The following is a 21,010-nucleotide window of genomic DNA, read 5'->3' as shown; positions in this document are numbered from 1 at the left end:
GGGTACCTTTTGTAAAAAAAAGAACCCAATCACGATTTCAAGTTTTTGACCAAATCAGCCCTCTCAAAATATATTTTATTTAAGTTTAAGTCACTAATTAAATCGGCGACTTAAATAAGATGTAAATTTTCTAAAAAAATAATCAAATTTTAGAAAGAAATTTTATATAAGTCGTTATTCAATTAAGCAATTTTTACAACATTTTATATAAAAATTGGTAAATTTTAAAAATATTTGAAATTCTTATATAAATCGAAATTGGTCTCGTATATAAAAATAGCTAATTGGTCTCTAAAATGAAATCGCTTAAATTATCCTTTTTCTATTAAAATGATACATACTTAGAGATAAAATTTAAGGTGACTTGGCAATAAAAAAATGTTTTAAGGGATAAAATATCTTATATTTAAATTGGCAACACTTTCTAGCATAAAAAATAACCCTAATTAATTATCTTCTTCATGAAACAAAGCCACATGGATTAATCTAACCCTAGTTAAACCCACCTAATCCTCACGTGCATTTTGCGTGACCACTCTCCCTTGGCCTCATCCACCTTGACCCTAATCCAATCTTGTACAAGAAGTGGTGGACGAATCAATCCCCTTCCCCCAAAAAACCGTTCCTTTTTTTTTCTCATTTCCAATATAAATACCTCTCAATGGCCTTCCCCTCACATGGTCCTCTCCGTCTTCCTCCCGCCGCTGCGTTCCCTCCTCTGTTCTAGGGTTAGGGCTAGGGTTTTGTCCACCTCCGTCTCCTCTCTCTACGCGATGACCAGGGAGTCCTCCTCACCGGCGGCTGCGGCGGGGATGGAGTGGCCGGCGGAGAGGGTGCGGAGGACCTTCACCTCCTTCTTCGAGGAGAAGGGCCACGTGAACTGGACGTCGAGCCCTGTGGTCCCCCTCGATGACCCGACCCTCCTCTTCGCCAACGCCGGGATGAACCAATTCAAGCCGATCTTCCTTGGCACGGTGAACCCGGGCACGCCGCTCGGGCGGCTCTCGAGGGCTTGCAACACCCAGAAGTGCATCCGCGCGGGAGGAAAGCACAACGACCTTGACGACGTGGGGAAGGACACGTACCACCACACCTTCTTCGAAATGCTCGGGAATTGGTCGTTTGGGGATTACTTTAAGAAGGAGGCCATATCATGGGCGTGGGAGCTCCTCACCCAGGTCGGAATTCGATCTTGGTCGTGCCTATTTATGGTTATTATTATTTTTTAATGTTTGTCTTTATAAAAAGCGCAGCTTTTCTTTGCTGTTGAGTCGTTTACGTAAATTTTTGTTTTGTTTTCGAAAAGAGGTTAGCTTGAAATGAATCTGAATATCTGTTGATCTTTATTATATCTTCTTGCCCAAGGATTTTACACCGACTCACTTCGTCAGATTGCTTACGTGGTGTCAGAGTTACTATTTTCCATAACTTCCTTAGAGCTATGTCAGTACTATCTCTGACAGTCTCATCGTAGTTATACACACCTTGACCAAGTTTATGTCAGCAAAGCGCATTGCCTGATCCTCTAAATTGTGATTCCGCAGATCCATTAGTCGTATGTTGAATCAGTTCTTTGATTTTGCAAAGGTTGTTTAACGTACTATTATAGATGTCTGTAAGAGGATAAAAAAAGAATTCATTTTCTTATGAAAGAAAAAGTTCAAAAAAGGAGATGGAAGAAGCCTTTGTGAGATTTAAATCATGAAAGATGTTTTCTTTGTCCTCTGTACACTATTGCTTTCACCATTTGGAGAGTTACCTGGCCAAAATTAGGTTTCCTCAATGCCATTATTGTAGGCCACAGTGTGGCTGAAATTAGGGTGTAGACTTTCTGCACATTTGGATGACAATTGACAATTATTTTATTTGCTCTGCAGGTGTATCAATTGCCAACAGATAGGATCTATGCCACCTACTTTGGTGGCGACGAGAAGTCTGGGCTGGCACCTGATAATGAAGCTAGAGAGATATGGTTAAAATTTTTGCCTCCTGGACGAGTGCTCCCATTTGGTTGCAAGGTAAGATTAAGATATATTCACATGCGCGCTTTTCAAGTATGACATCCGAAAGGGTGAACAATATAGTTTTTTTCCTCAATTTTTAACTTGGTTTAAGTAATTATTTATGTGCTGATAAAATACCAGGAATTTGAGTTTGTCGGGGTTCCTGATTGTATATTTACAAATGGCAACATCTTTCTAAGTGCTATAGGTTGACTTCACAAGGATAATTGGCCAGTCATATATTGTAAACTACGAAGCGATTATTTTAATACAAGATTTGCCATAGAAAAAAGATATGGAGGAAAACCTGGTTGTGATGATATAGGTAAGTTACCTAATTGAAATTTGGGAGCACTTAAGGACAACCGTTGGTCTTTCATTTATATTATAGGTCCACCACATTTTAACTACTCCTTAAGGTGCTAATTTGTTAGGGAAAAGGACTCCAATTACTTGAAAGCTGGTTAGGAATGAGCCCTAAGGGTAAGCGGTTTTGATATCACAGAGAATAAGTTCCTACTATTTTCCTGAGAAACACAAGTATCGTAGATAAGGAGCAGAATCTATTATGCATCTTCCCCTGGGTACTATAGTTGGTTGCATAAGACATTTTCTTTTGAATTTTGTTACGGACCAGATCTGGAATGATCCGTCCGAAGGATGATTATAAAAATTTAGGTGGTGGTAGCCTCGTGAGTTAGAGTTCTAATGACTCTGGTTTCACCTAAATCAAAGATCGGGATAAAAAGATAAAAATAAAATAGTGGAGATAGGTCAGAGAGGGCAGAACGGTAATTTTTGACGTTGTGGTAGTCGTCGGAGGGTGGTGGACGGTCAATGATGGTGGTGGACGGCCGTGTAGTAGGGTGGCTGCTGGAGGTAGGAGATGGCTAGGGTTTGGATGCTTGAAAGGGATCTACAATTAAGATCTACTCCTATGAAGATAAAAACAATCCAACGTTTAATGTAAAAAAAGATAAGGACAAAAATAATAACTGGCTAAACTCAGATTTCTCTCAATTTCATTCCATAAAATTATCAATACATATCCACTCCTATTTATAAAAGTAAAAATCCATAGCGGATCGGATCCACATGCGGATTATCCGATTTATTTGAAATTCAAATAACAAGATGAAGCTAGCTAACTAACTAAATCAGCATTCTTTATCTTTAACGGATTAATCCTTCGTTTCACAATAGATAGTTTTCGAATCTGGAGAAGTCGTGAATACCAAAGTTGTAGATATGGAGGTTGACGATCTTATTCAGCTGGTTTGATATTATTCGGACGTCTGTAGAATATTCTACGAATATTTTTCCGAAACTGCGCAGAGCTGGATTTAGCTAATTAAATAAAATTCTAACCTTCTAACTAAACTAAATAAGCAAATAAGATAACTAGACTCAATCCATTGAGTTTAATCTCCCCTTGATGTGATCCGATCTGACTTGGTTCGCATCAAATTTATTCTCTTTTGATGGCTTGCCTATGCGTCATGATTTTTCTTCCCTATGGTGATGCATGGCTGTTGTCATGATTTTTCTTCCCTATGGTGATGCATGGCTATTTTCTTAGCTATTTTTAGAGGATTTCTGTTTCTCTCTCTTTTATTTTTGCATCATACCTTGTTTTTTCTTGATCATATTCTGCTAGGCATACTATGTGAAAAGGGATAAGCACATGTCTTCATACCCTTCTATGCTGATTATCTTTATTTCAATTTTTAAACATTGAACAGGACAACTTCTGGGAGATGGGTGATACTGGCCCTTGCGGGCCATGCACTGAAATTCATTTCGACCGCCTTGGCAACCGAGATGCTGCTTCTTTGGTCAATAATGATGATCCCACATGCATCGAGATTTGGAATCTTGTGTTTATTCAGGTTTGATATTTGGAGGTCCTATTGTTGGTTTTGTGTTTGGATTGTTATTGCACCATTCTTCATACTTTTGGCATGATAAGCATGTTATATGACATTTTGACTTTGTCCAGTTCAATCGTGAAGCTGATGGGAGTCTCAGGCCTTTGCCTGCAAAGCATGTTGACACAGGCATGGGATTTGAACGCTTGACATCAATCCTCCAAAAGAAAATGAGCAATTATGACACTGATGTATTTATGCCCATATTTGATGCAATCCAGCAAGTATGTTTAGAATTTTCTCAGCCTCTGTTGATTTACTCTATTTAGTAATTTACTATGTTATGAACAACTGAGCATGTCCTCTTTTTTCTCTGTGTCTGCTACTCTGCTTATGAATGTTTGTGATTGTATGTTCCTTGAATTAACTTTTTCACCATTTATGTGAGCAAAGGCAACAGGGGCTCGGCCATACACTGGGAAAGTTGGTTCAGATGATGCTGACAAAATTGATATGGCTTACAGAGTTGTTGCGGATCATATAAGAACCCTTTCTTTTGCCATTGCTGATGGTTCCCGTCCTGGTATGCATTCAGATTTGCTTCTACCGCATCTGCGCACAGTTCCAGTTCTTTGTTGAATTGTGATCTATACGTGTTTCACTGTATCCTTCGACCTTTACTTGAATCCTCTTATGCACATTTGCAAAATATTAGGTTGTAGCTAGATTTAAGTTAGAAGATCAACTTAATGAGGTGATGATCTAAAGTAAAAGCATGCAGTTTGGACTCTAGTGTAGATCTTCAATTCTACCTCACACTGGGTTTATCTTGTGCCTTATCTGGGATGAAAAATTAATGAAGAATAACAAAGAGTAGAAAGTAGGGAAGAAAAGTGGCTGTATGATTTCCGTACTTTGTTTAGTATTATTAATGGTTGTCAACTACATTTCCTGAACCTTGTTGGATTTTAAACTAGAAACAATTTCGTCATTGATTTCATAAGTAATAATAATAATATGGCCATGTCTAATATGTAAACTATAAAGTGTTGATCTCAGTGACTTATAAAGTGTAAAGTTTTGCCATTTTACCAGCCAATTAGTTGTCCTGTGAAGATGGCTTGCAATTTTAGGTTTTCATCTGTGAGTCTTCATAGTTTTCGTTTACAAATTATGGGCCCCAGGATATAGATTTGTTCTTTGGAAGGTGACCACAACGGCAGGTTTCAAAGCAACACATGTAATGACATAAAGTAAGCTAGTAAATATGCTGTTTGCATTGAAAAGTTAATCACATGGAACATAAAGATAAAAACCTTTTCTTGCTTCATTATGGTCCGTAAATCAAAGTTATGAATGCCAAGTACCATAAACATGAGAAGGAAGCATCTAAACACGTTTTAAGCTTTCATTCGCTAGAGTAAGTAATCGTCCATAAGCCGCTGATTATGAAGAAATTGTGTCACTTTTATCTTAGTTGCACGTGGATCCTTCCAGTGAGTTCATAGAGTGCTTAGAGAGGTGTCTTGAGTCTATTTTAACAGAACACCTATGGCTTTGCAATCCCTATATAAAAATCAAGAAAATAGGGGTCCCTTACTTCCATAGGTCAAATTATCTGCAATTGTATGCCTAGGCAATTTTCGCATGATTGTCTGACATATGCTATTTGGGCTCTATGTCCTATAGTCTAAACTAAGGTTTTTGAGTGCCGTTGGCACAGGATGTGCCGACAATTTGTTGTAATGTCACCCTGCTGACACATGTTGCACAGCATCATTTGGACCGGGCCTTCTGTTCCTTCTTGTCTCCTTGCTGGTGTAATACTTGCGGTGTGGCAAGGACAGCTCCAGCTGACAGTATAATGTTGTGTGGACATCTAATTTTATGTGTACATGAATTTTGAGAGATTTCTTGTCATTGGTTTGATTCTTTTATTGAGTTCCACTTTTTGAGCTGCTAATTTGACAAATTCATTCCTTTGTCCAAGTAAATATTTAAAAGATGGTTGATTTCGGATGCTGGTATTTTTGGTACTTAGAAGAATATGGGAATATGGAAAGAAATTAATGGGTAAATATTGGGCATTGAGAAAAGTTTGGTATTTTAATCTAGAATTACTCATAAAGAATTTCTTGTATTCATAATCTTTCATCAGTTCGTTATGGAACTTGAAAAGTTCGCTGATAGAGAAGGAATTGGATTTAAAGTCTTTCATCTGTTCATTTCTGTTGATCACATTCCTTTTCTCAGAAATGATCAGTGCCATTACATTGGAGTTAGGAAAATGAATTACTGCTGCTCAGGATGCCAAAATTCTAACATTTATCATTATGGATATCTAGGTTACGTTTTGTGGTATCTTAATCATTAAGTTAATATGACTATCCTAACTTTGTGAAAATGTTTTGTATTGTTCTCAATTTCTTTTTGTATGATCAAATCTACTGTTAATAATCTCTCTTGCATCTCTTGATGTAACATAAACCTTTCAAATTATTGAAATCTAATCTGCCTGTATTATATATGTACACATGTGATGTTCAGGTAATGAGGGAAGGGAGTATGTTCTAAGGCGTGTTCTTCGACGAGCTGTTCGTTATGGTAGAGAAGTTCTAAAAGCACAAGAGGGGTTTTTCAGTGGGTAAGATCAACTACTCTGATGCTGTGGTTCTTAACCATTTTATAATTTTGACTATGTTTCTTCTGCAAATTTGTACATAGATATTGGGACATTCGATTTCCGTTTGGTTCATACAAGATGGCTTAATTTTCCTTGAAGGACGTAGGGAACTGGACATAATAAGAATAGGACTGTTCGCCTACTTTACTTTGAGTTGCAACATTTATAATTTCTGCATGCCAAGAAATGTTAATGAGTTCTAGGTTTGGTGAATAGATGGAGAGACAAGTAAGGAGGCAACATAATTGGGAGTTGTAAATAGCCATGTTTGCTTGAGTAAATATAGAAAGGTGTGAATGCATGTTTGTGCACATCTATCTACATGGATCATGGCTATTTTGGTTATGAATAAGACTGCCCAAGTATCTGTGTGCATGCATGTTCATATACTTGCGTGCACACAAAGACAAAACTAATTTTGGATCCAGAATGAGGTGCTTTATTACGAGACAATATGAGAAATATACATATCTGTTTCATAGGATGTATGTGCACATACCTTATGTATACCGTGGCACTTGAAACCAACTTGGTTAAGGGTCAGCCTGAAACTGATGAAATTATGATGCCTTGGAAGTTGGTATTGGTTAGTATATTGTAGGGAATTGAGGGATCACTAGTTTTGGTATAAATATAATATAGACAACATGAATGGCCGGGCCGACGACGTATTGGCATGTGGCACGAGGGGTGTCGCACGACACCCCTCTTAATAGCTTCGCCGCTTGCCATCGATCTCGTCGTCGAGCTACCCGTCGCTTGAGCTTCGTCGGCTGGATCCGGATCCGCAACTTAAGTTTTTAAAGCCTCCCTCTCTCTCTCTCCTCTCTCGGGCTAGGGCACCAAATGAAGCTCAGGCAATCGGCGACGGCGACTGTGAAGGCGAATGTGAGTATCCCTTACCTTTTTCTCTCCTCTTATGGCACGGCTGACAAGTGCTGCGGCACGTGCCCTACCATGCCGTGTCGGCTAATAGTCGGCACGGTTCGTACCTGTAGCACGACCATCGTTGGTAGACAGTGCTAATTGGTTCTTTCTGCACGTTGACCGCTCGTGCGCATTTCTTTATATCTTTGCACATGTATAGGATATTTATTTCTTGTATTGAGACTAATCTCATGATTATGATTGTTGATATCTAGTCTTGTAGGTATTGTAGTTGAAGTGATGGGTGATGTATTTACGGAGCTGAAGCAACATGAGTCTAAGATTAAGGATATTATTGCAGAGGAAGAAGCAAGTTTTGGAAGGACATTAGTAAAGGTAATATTGATTATTATTGCTAAAAGAGGAAACTGGATGCTTGGTTTTCAGTCGATTCCTATTGAGCATCTTTTGTCCCCATGATCAACCTCTATATGCATATATGCATATACGTCTATTGTGTTAGAAAACAGTTTGGCTATCCGTACTTGTTCTTATTTTGATCTTGTTTCTAAAAAAAACTGGATTTCATTCTTTTTATTATATTTTATTTAAGCACATAAACTGCATTATTCAAATGTGGAAGTATATGACTTACAGCAGACGAGTGGTGGGCATGCACGATGCATGCATGTTAAAGGTTTTTGTTCCTTTTCTCACAATGATATAGTCTTATAGAATGCCAGATGTAACTCCCTAATAAATTGATTGTATTCTTTTTTCATTTGTTGGAGAAAAGAAAACACACATATATGAAGTTTATTATTTCAGGAGGAAGAGGATAGAGGGGGGTGCTGGGCGGTTATATCATGCATAAGTTCTTTTTAAATATTTGGGAGTAGATGCTTGCTGCTGCCTCACCCTTTTCCATTAGTTCTGAAGCCTCAATGATCCTCTTCTCATCCTGCTGCTTCCGCTTACACCATCACCTCTTCTGCTGTTCCTTTAAAGCCGCCTCCAACCATACCCTCTATCATGCCACTGCTGCCTCCAAGTCCACTATCATTCCACCACCTTCTCTTATCACCTAACTATTCTTGCCAAGGCAGCTACTCCTTTGCTGCCTCATAGCTACCATCAAGAAGTTCCTGCCTCTTTCTGCCTCCCTCTCCCTGCCTCACCAACCCTCACTGCTCTTATAGGATCTGTGACAGTGCACAACCACCTTCATCTTCTCAAGGCAATTTTTTCAATGATCACCTTTTCTGCTTCTTTAAATCTTGATGCCTCTACTCCCTCGTCTCCCTTCGCCACTCCTTTGCCATCAAAGCCCTCCTCATCTTCTGTCCTATTAGTTCTGCTGATCTAACTGCCTGCCTTTTCTCATATTCTATGCCTTCCCTGGCCTTTCCGTTACATGCCTGCTATCCAACAGACTCTGGGACACCTTGATGCCCACAGAGGAGGAGTTGTTAATATGCTTGTGCAAGTGCATGAATGCTTGAAATATTCCTCTCATCTGAAAACAAGATGATAATGCCTGGAAATTTTCCATTTCGGCAGTACCTGTGCTCTTTATGGAAAATCAGAACTCTTCATGTGAATGTTAATTATGGACAAAAGTTGGCATTCGACAAGTTACAAAGAAACTCTTTTATTGAAGGAACTTAAAGCTCCAATTATTGAAGTTCACTTAGATACTCATGGATGCAAACAAGCACGGAGGACATAGCACACATATGCATTATTAAAAGCCTTCTTTTACTTTGATGTACTACTAGTTCTGATCTGGAGGTTGCTGATGTAAAATATCATGATGTTGTTTACTTGTTTTCTGGTGTGAATTTTTCTTGATTAGATCTTTTAATTTCAGGGGATTGAGAAGTTTAAAAAGGCTGCACAGGATGTTCAGGGGAACAAACTGAGTGGAAAGGCTAGTGTTCTAGTTGCTTTGTTTCTGTAGTCCTTTTTTTTCTGTTTATCTGCATTTTCCATTATGCTTATGCTGCATCACTTTCTACTAGCTTATTTACAAAGCAGAATGGATTGGCTACAGCTAGTATGGCAGACTAGAATTAGCATGCCTTATTTATATATATTTTCTTAAATTTGTTCAAAGTTATGCCATATTTATTTGCTTTATATGCTGATTGTTACCTTATTCACAAAACAGATTATTGGTTGTATGCAGTGTGATATGTTATATTTATATGTATAATTTGCTTCAGTTTTTTTATCTTTTCTTTTGGAGTTGGTTTAGTTCTTCTCTGCTTCTGTCAATAGAATGGAGTTTATTTCTATTTCACGTTATGAATTTATGCTTTCCATAGTGCCTGCATTGGAGAATCACATTGTTATGCAGTCAGGCTTCTCAAATAGTAATTCTGTCATATCATATTAGTATGCAGTCAGTGGATTTACTTATTTTCTTTTATTGTAAAGTATGCTTCTTATAATTAGTATGAGGTTGTGCTGTCATTCAATCCACATTTAGCCTTCTCTTTTGCACATTTTGCCATATAACGATTAGACAATTGTCGATCCGCTAGCCACTTTTGAGTTTTGACTTGTAAGTTGATATCTATATTCTGTTATGTTTTCTAATAGGGCTCGTTGATCTCTATTTTTCTTGTTAATTTTGAACCGCTTTATCTTTATTTAGTTTTAGAGGATTGTTGTTATAAAACAAAGTCATAACTGAGTAGTGCATCAGGATGTTTGCTATCTTCTTTGTTCCTTACTTCTCTTTTTACCCTCCTTTCCTAATTGGTTTTGGATAAGCTCATATGTTTAGTTCTCTGTCTGAATCTACAGCTGTTGTTTTATAATACTTGGTAGTTGTGGCCTTGCCTCATTGCAGGATGCATTTGTTCTATGGGATACCTATGGTTTTCCAATGGATTTAACTCAGGTAAGTGTGAATTTATCTGCTTGCTTAATATTAATTATTTTCTTAACAATAGAAACTCTTTTTTTTAAAACTTTATTTCTCTCCTCAGCTAATGGCAGAAGAAAGAGGACTGATGGTTGATGTGGAAGGTTTTAATTCTGCTATGGAAGAAGCGAGACAGAAGGCTAGAAGTGCTCGGAATAAGGTTTTTTTTTTCTTTGCCTCGTGTTTAACATTGGTTCATTAATGTTGTAGTCATTATTTTGCCCTTTCTTCCCCTTTCATCACTCTAGACACTTGCTCTTTAATGGAGACATCTCTGCAAGTTAGTAGTTTGATTAGATGCTTGTGGATGTAGAAAGTTAGAAACATTATTAATTGCCTTTTCTCAATATAGGTGACTACTTATTTTGGAATGCATTGGAGAAAGAAAAACTGATGCCACATTGATGCACAACAGTGTTAAATTTTAGTTTAAAAGTTCACAGTATTTTGGCTGATTATATAATGAGTAAAATTCTGTAAGTTAGTAGGGGATACAAAATTGTTTCTATGCCGAATCAATGATGGAGTGTTCTGAAATTCTTTTGTATGAATATGCACAAAGATACATTCTTCCTTCATTTACTTTCATGTATATGAGACCAGATATCTCGAAGTTCTACAGGGGAAATTCTTAAAACAAAAAAAATCACAATATGTTCCTTTGATGGTGAATAATGATATCTTTTATTTTGTAGGTGAAATAACTTGTTACTGGTGATTCCTGTCAAGTACTCTAGTCATAAAAAATGTAACAGAACCTTAGATTTATTAGAAGGGAGAAAAATGTAGAAGCTATATTACAGTCCATAATGTTCGATAAGAACATAGTTGGTGAAAACTTGGTTGGAGGCATCAATTTTATTTTGAATGTTAGGTCCAATTTATGCACTTTACCTTTATTTTCATCTCAAATATTACATCCTCTCAATTGTACTAATAAATTTTTTCAGCAAGTACAGCTTGTTGCTTCTTTCATAATCACTCATCTGTAGCACATACTCCATTTGAATGTTGTCAACCATGATTTTTTGCTTAATAGGTTTTACTCCATTTAATAGTAAGTCTTTTAACTACATAGATCATTATTAAGTACTTGATGCTGCTGCGAATGTCTTCATGACCTTATTATTGCATATTTACCACGTTCTTGTATAACTATATGCAGGCAGTTGGGGACTCCATTGTTATGGATGCTGAAGCTACATCAGAATTGCATAAGAATGGGGTAGCAACCACAGATGATAGTTACAAGTTTGTGTGGCACAAGGTTAGGTCACTGAAACTTCATAGCTATATTTTTTAGATCAATAATTGAGGCAACTATAAATTGATTTTGTGATATAGAAAGCAATGATGGTTGTGCCAGCGGAGTACCGGTAAGTGGCAGGAGGGGTGCTGCATGGCACCCCTCCTCTTGTGATGAGAGTGTCGTTGCTGTCGTGCTCCTCTCCATGGCAGAGAGCATCATTGCGAAGTCGCCGTCGCCCTTGTCGTTGCTCCTCTTCATCATTCGCATGCCGTAGGTGAGAATGAAGAAGACAATGACAAGGTTGTACGCGAATGGATCTAACTTAAGTAGTGGATCTCTTAAGTTAGGGCACGCAAACAATGGAGAGGTGTGGCGGTGAGCGCAACGACGAGGGCGACAGTGGCAAGGGTGGAGGCGATGGCACGGTTGGAGTCTCTTTGTCCTCTTTTTATCTCCATCTCTTTCGTGGGGTCAGCAATAGAGCGGGCCATGCCGGCCAGTGCTGTGCTTTGTCATGGCACAGGCCTACGGCACGGCCATCATTGATACAAAGATATAATATGATATATGATAAAAAGTAGATCAAAGTTGAAAATTTAATGACAATTGATTCACATGCAATTATATCTTAAGGGACATAATCAGTGTTACTCATTAGTAAAGTATCAAGTATTCATTAGTATATTTCAGGTATTGGCCATTGGTCTTCTTGTCCATATCTTGATAGGAGTAGGATCTTTCATACCAAGTGATTTTGACCATAGGGAAACAAGGAAAAGAAAAGTACTTGCTTCTTAGATCTTCACCACATGGGTTGTATATGAATTTTATTTGGGCTCTAGCTATCTTTCCATTTTATACTTTGTTAAAGGTAAAACAACCTTCCTGGTTTGGAACGACTTTCATGTTATGCTAGTGTGGATTAGGTGTCCTGTATTATTAATTTTTCCAGAAGAGCGAAGTATATCACTATGGATGTACTTTATCGTAGCTTGTGAATCCAGCTTTCTAGGGAAATAAATGTGTCAAAAGTTTCTTCCAGTTTGGCCCAGAATTAGTTATTCTTTTGAGATCCATCATTGTTTTTATCCAATCACTTGCTTTATCAGTCTGCTTCATCACCCCCTTTAGCAATATGATTTGATTTATACACATTACAGTTACAGATCAAGGTAAGGTTTTTTTGGTTTAGTTGAGCTTTAAGCTATTTTAGGTCCTGAAGAAGGGTCTCCATAGATGTGGTAAAAGTTGGCTTTGATGTCAACAGGGAAGTTAGATTCTTTTGTAGCATACGTGGTTCTTGGTTCGTATTAATGTGCCAGGAAATGGAGGGCATGACTTTCTGCATGTTGAGCATCTGCTAGATAATTAGATTGGAAACATTTAAAATTTCTTGTATGATCAGCTAGGGTTGGTTTGAACTTTGAATTCCATTACATCTTCGGTAACAAAATAAATGAACTTCAATATTTATATCAGGGTTCTTGAATTTTTTTCTTTTGCTTTATTTTTTTCAATGTCATATCATGCTTTGCGTATTACTGTAAATCAGTTTTATTGTTTTATCTCATTTTTTAGGAGAGATATAATTGGTGAAGGTCATGTTCAGTTTTGTATTTTACTTGTCTTTGCTGCATAGCAAGTGTATGCGTCCTTATTCAGATGAATTTTCTTATTTGTTAATCTGCAACAAGTTCTCCATCTATGGTAGGGCAGGCGTGCATCATCATGTGACAGTGCTGACATTTTTTTTTCTACTAAAGATTTATAACTGATTTTTCTCTCCTTGTGACATTTTTCTGCTTTGGTCATATCTTTAGGTGGAGCTGACATTTTACATTTTCTTAGTAAACTTATAATTGTAAATGCCATGTTTATGTGATTCGCTTCATCAGATCTCCAATTATATGATCTGTCTTTTTCTAAGTAGGCTTGATGCTTTGAAATGTTTTATCTGCACAGAACTGTGTAACTACTGAACAATGTCAAGTTTTTAATTTTTTATGGCTTTCTGTAGGGTCATGAAAGTGTAATTAAAGCTATATACACTGGCTCAGAGTTTCTAGAGGCTGTTTGTTCTGAAGCTGAAATTGGTCTTGTGTTGGAGAGCACAAGTTTCTATGCTGAGCAAGGTGGTCAGGTACTAGCATACTGCACTTTTGTTTGTCTAACTTCAACATGATTAGCTCAGAAAAAATGCATTTGCTTCCTTGTGCTTTCAGCTTACATCAAGTTTGGATATCTGATATAATATGTAACTATGGAAGCCTATATGCCTATCATCTTACTACCTGCATTTTGTTACCTAGGGCTCCTCGCATAGTGTGTTTATGTTTGACGAAATCTTCTCAAACGTCATAATTATTCTGCGAAGCCAAATGGTTGCATTATTCTGCTAAGCAGTAACAGCCATCACTATTCATGTGCAGTGAGCTAGAAGACGGTCATTCCTATCAAGGTTCTAATTATCGTTGTTGGTATTGGCCATCAAAATAAAACTGTACATATTGGCTGTGTTGGTAGCATCGATTGTTTCAGTCACTATATTAACCTTGATTTAATACTATATTTTAGTTACCTGAATTCTAAATAACGATATAAAATCTAGGAAAATCTGAGAAAAAGGGACGGAATATTAGAAATTTTTTGATTGCTCACATAAGATGGTAGTAACATAATATTAAGAGTTAAAAATGTCAAACTTTGAGTGGATCCATTAAATACTTGTTCTCATTGCTGTTATCACCTTTCCCTGTGATAAGAGTCATAGAGGCAGGCGTCCATCTCTTCTACAGTGGTGGTCGGAAGCCACCTTTTCGGTTGGTGAGCATGTAGTGGTAAAAGAAAAAGGAAAAAAGAGTGAGGGGAAATAAGGTAACAAGAAGGAAAGGAGAGATAATATTGGGAGCTTACCTCATTGAAGAAAACTTGGAGCTGCCTTGGATCAGTTGAATCTACCATATATCATCGTAGAGCTGCCTTGGATTGGTTTAATCTTTCATGGATCATTGGAAAGGAGAAGGATGCACAGAGCGAGATGATAAAATGTAAAATGAGGCACTTGGGACATCAATAATTGATGTCCCAGGACGGATTGAAGTCTGATCCAACTTATGATCCAACAAATATCCAACTCATGTGAAGAACTCAAAATTTTGTGCCTACCTATTGGCTCTCGTATCGGCCGAAATGGCTGATGTGGGCTTGATTTCAGCCTCCATCCCGGATTGGCAATGGGAGGTATTTTTTTGGCATGTATACTCTTTGAAAATGTCCTATTTCTGTGTATACCCCTCAAGAATTGATATTTGCACGTATATTTCTCAGAACACTATTTTTTTTTTTTTTGCATGAATACCTTTCAAACTCTTGTTTTTTTTGCATGTATACCCCTCAAACCAAACTAACCATTAGAAGTTCATGTATTTAAATGTAAAAAGACAGAAATATCCTTATTCATTTGAATATATTCCTTTCAGTTAATTGTATTAGGTCATTTATCAGTTAAATTACTAAGATTTTATAGGGTACACATGTTAATATGCTAAGATTTTCACTTATAGTTCTCAAAAAATCATTTGAAGGGATCCACACAAAAACCATGGATTTTGTAGGGTATACATGTAGATATGACATTTAGAAGGGATACACGCAAATAAAGAATTTGGAGAGGTATACATATGAGAAACCCTATTCTAAACCAAATCCTGTTAGATGGCGAAAATTGTGTTCCACTTTAAAAATATACTAGGTTAATTGTGCGATTCTCCTTTCAAGATATCTTGAGCAATTTCATTCAATACACAGAGTGGGACACAATATGATGGAAATTCAGATGATGAATTGATCTCATTAGATCATACGATGAAAATTTAGATGATATGATGTCATGATGCCATTGGCATCAAACTATTCAGTTTTTTTTAACCCCTGAAGAGGCATTTAATGTCAAAATCTCAAAATGATTAGTTTTTAAGCACTATAGTGCTACTTCCACTCTTGAACCCAATGTTGTGCAACTACGTCTTTATATAGTACCTCCTCCATCTCAGCATTCTTTATCTCGTTATTTAGACCTTTTGTTCAATCCTTTTCTTCTTATTATTATCCTAAGATGTTCTTTAACCTTTTCACAATCTCAATTCTTATAATGTAAATCATAGATAGCCCTTTGTTTTCTGTGGGGATAAAGTGGTACACAATAATATATTCTTTGGGTTCTGCAGTTCTTCATTTAAATCTATTTATTGCTCTGTAGATAACATTAACCTTTACTTGACTTTGACTGTTGCAACTTTCATGATATTTTCATTTACTGCTGATAACCTACTTGCGTGTTTATTTTAACTGTTTGCTTCACAAATTATACATAACATATTCTCAGTTCATATGCCTCACTCGAACTTCTTGTCGTCAGATATATGATACTGGTTGTATTGAAGGAACTTTCGGATCATTTCAAGTGAACAATGTACAGATATATGGCGGATTTGTCCTTCACATTGGTTCTCTCTCTGGAGGATCCAGCGTATTGTCAACTGGTGATAAAGCCATCTGCAAGGTGAAATTATGGAAATATTAAATCTTCTGGTCTATTTAGTTCTTCAAGATATAGTTGATATTTCGGTTCTTAAAAGGTTGTCTACATTCTTGTTCACATTCATAGGTTGACTATGATCGCCGTACCCTAATTGCTCCAAACCACACATGTACACACATGCTCAATTTTGCCCTCAGGGTATGGAGATGCTTGACTTTTATATTATCAGGTTGGAATGTCATTATTTGCTTATTATATCTTGCTGTTGCTGAAAATGAATGCAGGAAGTACTTGGTGATCATATTGATCAGAAGGGTTCCATTGTTCTCCCTGAGAAGTTGCGGTTTGATTTCTCTCATGGTAACATATAGGCTTTACAATCACCACATTCAAGGGCACCAGAATCATTTTATTGAAGGGCTGTAGAGACTTTTTTCTGACGCACTTGTATTATCTTAACAGGAAAACCTGTTCATCCTGAAGACCTGAGGAAAATTGAGTCGATTGTGAATCAACAGATTAAAGATGAATTGGATGTCTATGCAAGTGAAGCTACTCTAGTGGCTGCTAAACGTATAGCTGGATTAAGAGCAGTCTTTGGAGAAGTAAACTTCGAACAGTTTTCACATCATAATGAAATCTTCACGTGATGCCAGAAATTCTGAGCATAACTTTTTTCACAATTTTGTTTCATGGATCTTTTTGTTTTTTGATAGATATATCCTGACCCAGTTAGGGTCGTTTCTATCGGTCGTAAAGTGGAAGATCTTCTTGTGGATCCTGATAACAAAGAATGGTTATCCATATCGACAGAACTCTGTGGAGGTACATTGTAAAGTTATGCTGCGATAATCTATTGGTATGTCCTATTTGGTATAACTTAGTCTTCCTCTACCAGGCACTCATATTTCGAATACTAAAGAGGCTAAAGCATTTGCCCTTCTATCTGAGGAGGGCATTGCTAAGGGTGTTAGAAGGATAACAGCTGTTACAACTGAATGTGCTTTCAAGGCCATGGAGTTGGCATCCTCTCTTGCTTCTGAAATTGATGATGCATCTAAGTTAGAAGGGAGCTTACTGGAGAAGGTACTGAAAGTGTCATAGTATAACTTCATGGAGCAAGTGCCATAAATTAGCTGACTTAAATGATAGATAAATATTCGTTTTCTCAATGAAATAATTTCTTCTCAGACCCTACAATCTTTTGAGAATGTTGATTTTTTGCGTCTAGCTAAAGTTTAAATTGGCAACTGGTAAGTCCATGACTTAGCATATGGAAAAGCCCAAGAGCCCTTTTTAATGATACTGTGAAGATAGGAGTGCTTGTGCTTTATCTTTGTAAGAGTAGGCATTTAACCTTATTCTTGGGGTTCAAGCCTAACACAAGCCCATCTGAGTTTATTAATACCATCTACTTGTGCATTAGACTTGGATGGTGCTGGATTGTTTAAGTAAATATGAAGTACTGGAGACAAGATAGATTATGCGGTAGGTACAACAGATGCATAGGCTTTTTGTATACATATATCTACTCTCAGACATAAAAAATTTTCTAAAAATAATTATGCCTAATTGAGCCCAGAAAGTGTACACATTTTATCTCATGGAACTAATATAGAGGGCTAAGAACTATGATCCTAGTAGGCATTTAGTCAGCCCATTTGATATCTGGAGGTTATGCCATATGTTATAGAAAGTTTTGAAGGGAAAATTCACCATGACTTTAGTTTGTCTGTAAGTCAACTCATGCATATTTATCTTGCTTTTCTCAAGGTAACCATTTAGTTGTCACAAAAGGTGCACAAGTTATTAACTTTCTTCACTTGTTATATATTCTATGTCTTATACCCTTCAATTTACACAAGGTAGAGCATATTGTAGATAATTTTATCTAGTTGATTGTTTGCCAATTATGTAAATTAAAACCATCTGATGGGGATATCCCTTCTTGATCAATTGTGCATCATATATGCCACCTTCTTGTCTTTAAGACTTAAGAGGGATTACAGAGGAAAAACAGAACTTAATCCTCTAGTTAAGATTAGGAGATTAACACATATATACTTCTAGATAATGTGAACATTGCATGCCCCTTCTGTAGACATTAAAGCCTAAATTTGATTTAACGCGTTTTTAGTTAAAGCGTTGTTGAAGAAATGCGTAACTCGTTCTGTTATATGTTGTCAACAAACTAGCTCTTGTAAGAGTTTCTGGTGTATCTTACTCAACCAAACTTGGTTTGGAAATAAGTAAAATGTTACTTCATTCATTCACTTGTTTATGTGATGATTTTGAAGATTTAGACGACAAAAGGGCACATTTCATTTATAATTAGCTCAGTCATTTTGGTTTCAAGTTATTCAAACATTATTAATTAGAGGTGCTGTTTATACTAGTTTATCTTTATATCATATTTACTTTTTAGAAGAACATCTTAACACCATGTTTGATTTTCCGAAATAATGATATGCCCTAATTTTCCCTTCTCTTTTTCTTCTTTATCAGAAAGTTGCTTCTCTAAAAAGTAGGTCAGATGCGGCAGCTATTCCAGCAGCATTAAAAGCTGATCTCAGAGCCAAGATCTCCCAACTTGAGGTTGTTAAACTTCTTCTTGGACCAGCAATTAAATGGCTAGATCATACATCCCATTAAAGGGGAACTCTTCCTGCTTAGTATCTCTTTTACTGCTAGCTATAGTGAATCTAAAAGTTTTGTTGCACTATGTCAGGATCAACTCAGAAAGGCAAAAAAGAAGTTAGTTGAGGAAAATATCCAGAAAGCAATTAAGGCTGCAATACAGGTGGCAGAAGCTGCTGCATCTGAAGGAAAAGCTTTCTGTGTAAGCCGCGTAGATGTAGGCCTTGACACCACTGCGGTCCGAGAAGCAGTTCTGAAAGTCATGGAACAAAAGGTCATCAATTTCTTCCTTCTTTTTATAATTTTTCCTAGGATATTTCTGTGGATGTGATATCATAGGTTCAAATAAATCTCCTAGACTTGTTTATTTATAAGTCATGCAATACTTATTGAGTCATTTCATGTACTAGTACAACAGCAAGTAAAAGGATAAAAGCATTGCCCATCTAGTTGAGAAAAGAACATTAGCATTAGCTACAATTAATTCTTAAGAGAGGAAATAACATTAGCATTAGCTATAATTAATTCTTAAGAGGCTTGCCACCAGTAGTCACTGTGAATGCATTTCTTGAAATGTAAACTTTTCTGATGATCCTACCTGCCTTAAGCTTTTGACATGCAAACTGTGTTTCTGCATGCATTTGCTTTTTCTTCTCGTTTTTATAATGACATTTAAATCTTTCTGAATCTCTGATACATATAATTGGTTCATTACAGGGTTTAGCTGTTATGGTATTCAGTGCGGATGACACATCAAACAAAGCTGTTGTATATGCTGGGGTTCCTACCAATGGATCGAAGGATGGGTTGGCAGTGTTAGAGTGGTTAACTGCTGCTATGGCACCCCTCAAAGGAAAAGGTGGTGGTGGGAAGAATGGCGTTGCCCAGGGCCAGGTAAGCTGTTTCATTTGTCGAGCAGTACGTGATGAGGAATTTTCGAGAATGTCATCTTGAAAGATCACTTACTAAATGAATGTATGTTGATGGAACTGCAGGGAAGTGATGCTTCTCGTGTCGAGGAAGCCATGGACATTGCGACGAAGTTTGCCTCGCTGAAGCTGCAATGATATTTAGTACACTTCATGTACTTATTCTGAACAGATTTTCTTAATTTGTTCATTTGGTTGTTTGGCTGCATACCTAATGACCAAACCTAATCAAAAGCGAATGGAAATTGATAATAGGGAGGGCACGTTCATTATGATGATGCAAGTGATTGGGAGCAACATCTATCTGTGTATTAACTATTCATTATTAGGAGAAAAGATCCACTGTTTGTCATTGATCTTAAGATCATTTGATGGCTCTCTGAAAACGAATCAATGAACGTTTCTTTCATGTTGATCCAATCTTTCCAAATGTAATTGGTCTTTTGCTCTATTTCTTGCAAAATGTATACAGCTTCCATTGAAGTCCTTGATGATTCTTGGTTTAAATCTTACAGTGATGGGTAAAAGAAAAGAAAAGAATTTTGTTTTGATCGTCTGCCTTCTACCCCATCAATAATATTCTTCTTAGTTTCTTACACATCTATTTACTTGCCGTATCAATTTTGAATTAAAAAAAAGAGCATAATTAACTCCAGCTATCTTTCATGTACTCATAAAAATAAAAATAAAATAAAATAATGCTTGTATAATTTTTTGGGTAAATTATAAATTACCTCCATGTAGTTATTTGTCTAAAATCAAACTACATCCCTACCATCCATACTTTATTTCTAAATAGGTGGTGGGAACAAATTAATATCAATAAATGGGAAGTATAACCCAGCTACCTTCAAGTAGGAAAGCAAAGGGAAAGTCTTCTAAATTCAGGGGTGGGTGGCTCAATTGTATCATTTTGTTCCCCTCTAGTCTAAACTAATATTAAAAACTGAATTAACTGTTTAATATAGTGTCTTAGTCACCTGAAACCCATCTTTGTATTTTTATCATCTGAAAAATCGGTATTATTTAGATGTGCTCAGAAGCTTATTTATCAACAAATTTTGTTTATAATGAGTACGTCTAAAAAAATTATAAGAGGGGGCCCAATCAGAGGAGGTATGGTTTAGCTCAATTTATAACATTTCTTTATACTTTTAACATAAGCATTTAGCCTTATGTGATTTAGATTAAAGTACAACCATTATATTTTTTTATCATATTCGGCTAAATTATATGTTAAAATATAAAAATATTTACTAGAGACAAAGTTATGAATAATTAGATGAGCTTTTAAATAAAACT

At 36.7% G+C, this 21,010-nt stretch overlaps 1 protein-coding gene across 1 annotated transcript; it reads left to right on the top strand.

Annotated features, from left to right (window-relative positions):
- The first annotated feature begins 608 nt into the window (after positions 1-608).
- LOC140793564 (alanine--tRNA ligase) lies at positions 609-20,191 on the top strand. Its single transcript, XM_073145096.1, has 22 exons — positions 609-1,178; positions 1,878-2,018; positions 3,746-3,892; positions 4,003-4,155; positions 4,325-4,454; positions 6,419-6,515; positions 7,697-7,817; positions 9,292-9,351; positions 10,279-10,329; positions 10,418-10,513; positions 11,519-11,620; positions 13,620-13,742; positions 16,020-16,163; positions 16,269-16,340; positions 16,427-16,502; positions 16,605-16,747; positions 16,859-16,967; positions 17,041-17,228; positions 18,648-18,737; positions 18,871-19,053; positions 19,497-19,673; positions 19,775-20,191. Exons 1-22 carry the CDS (start codon positions 678-680, stop codon positions 19,844-19,846), a joined length of 2,976 nt encoding a protein of 991 aa, XP_073001197.1. The 5' UTR covers positions 609-677; the 3' UTR covers positions 19,847-20,191.
- Positions 20,192-21,010: the final 819 nt, after the last annotated feature.

Source organism: Typha latifolia, chromosome 8, assembly GCF_019914945.1.
Source record: "Typha latifolia isolate L0001 chromosome 8, TyphaL0001v2, whole genome shotgun sequence".
Taxonomy (NCBI): domain Eukaryota; kingdom Viridiplantae; phylum Streptophyta; class Magnoliopsida; order Poales; family Typhaceae; genus Typha; species Typha latifolia.
This window is presented reverse-complemented; position numbering and strand designations above follow the sequence as displayed.

Bases quoted from the DNA above. Each gene is read 5' to 3' on its own strand.
- LOC140793564 (XM_073145096.1), top strand. From the start codon at position 678: ATGGTCCTCTCCGTCTTCCTCCCGCCGCTGCGTTCCCTCCTCTGTTCT. The intron at 6,516-7,696 runs GTAAGATCAACT...GTTGATATCTAG, and splicing joins CAAGAGGGGTTTTTCAGTGG to TCTTGTAGGTATTGTAGTTG. The intron at 18,738-18,870 runs GTTGTTAAACTT...GCACTATGTCAG, and splicing joins CCAAGATCTCCCAACTTGAG to GATCAACTCAGAAAGGCAAA.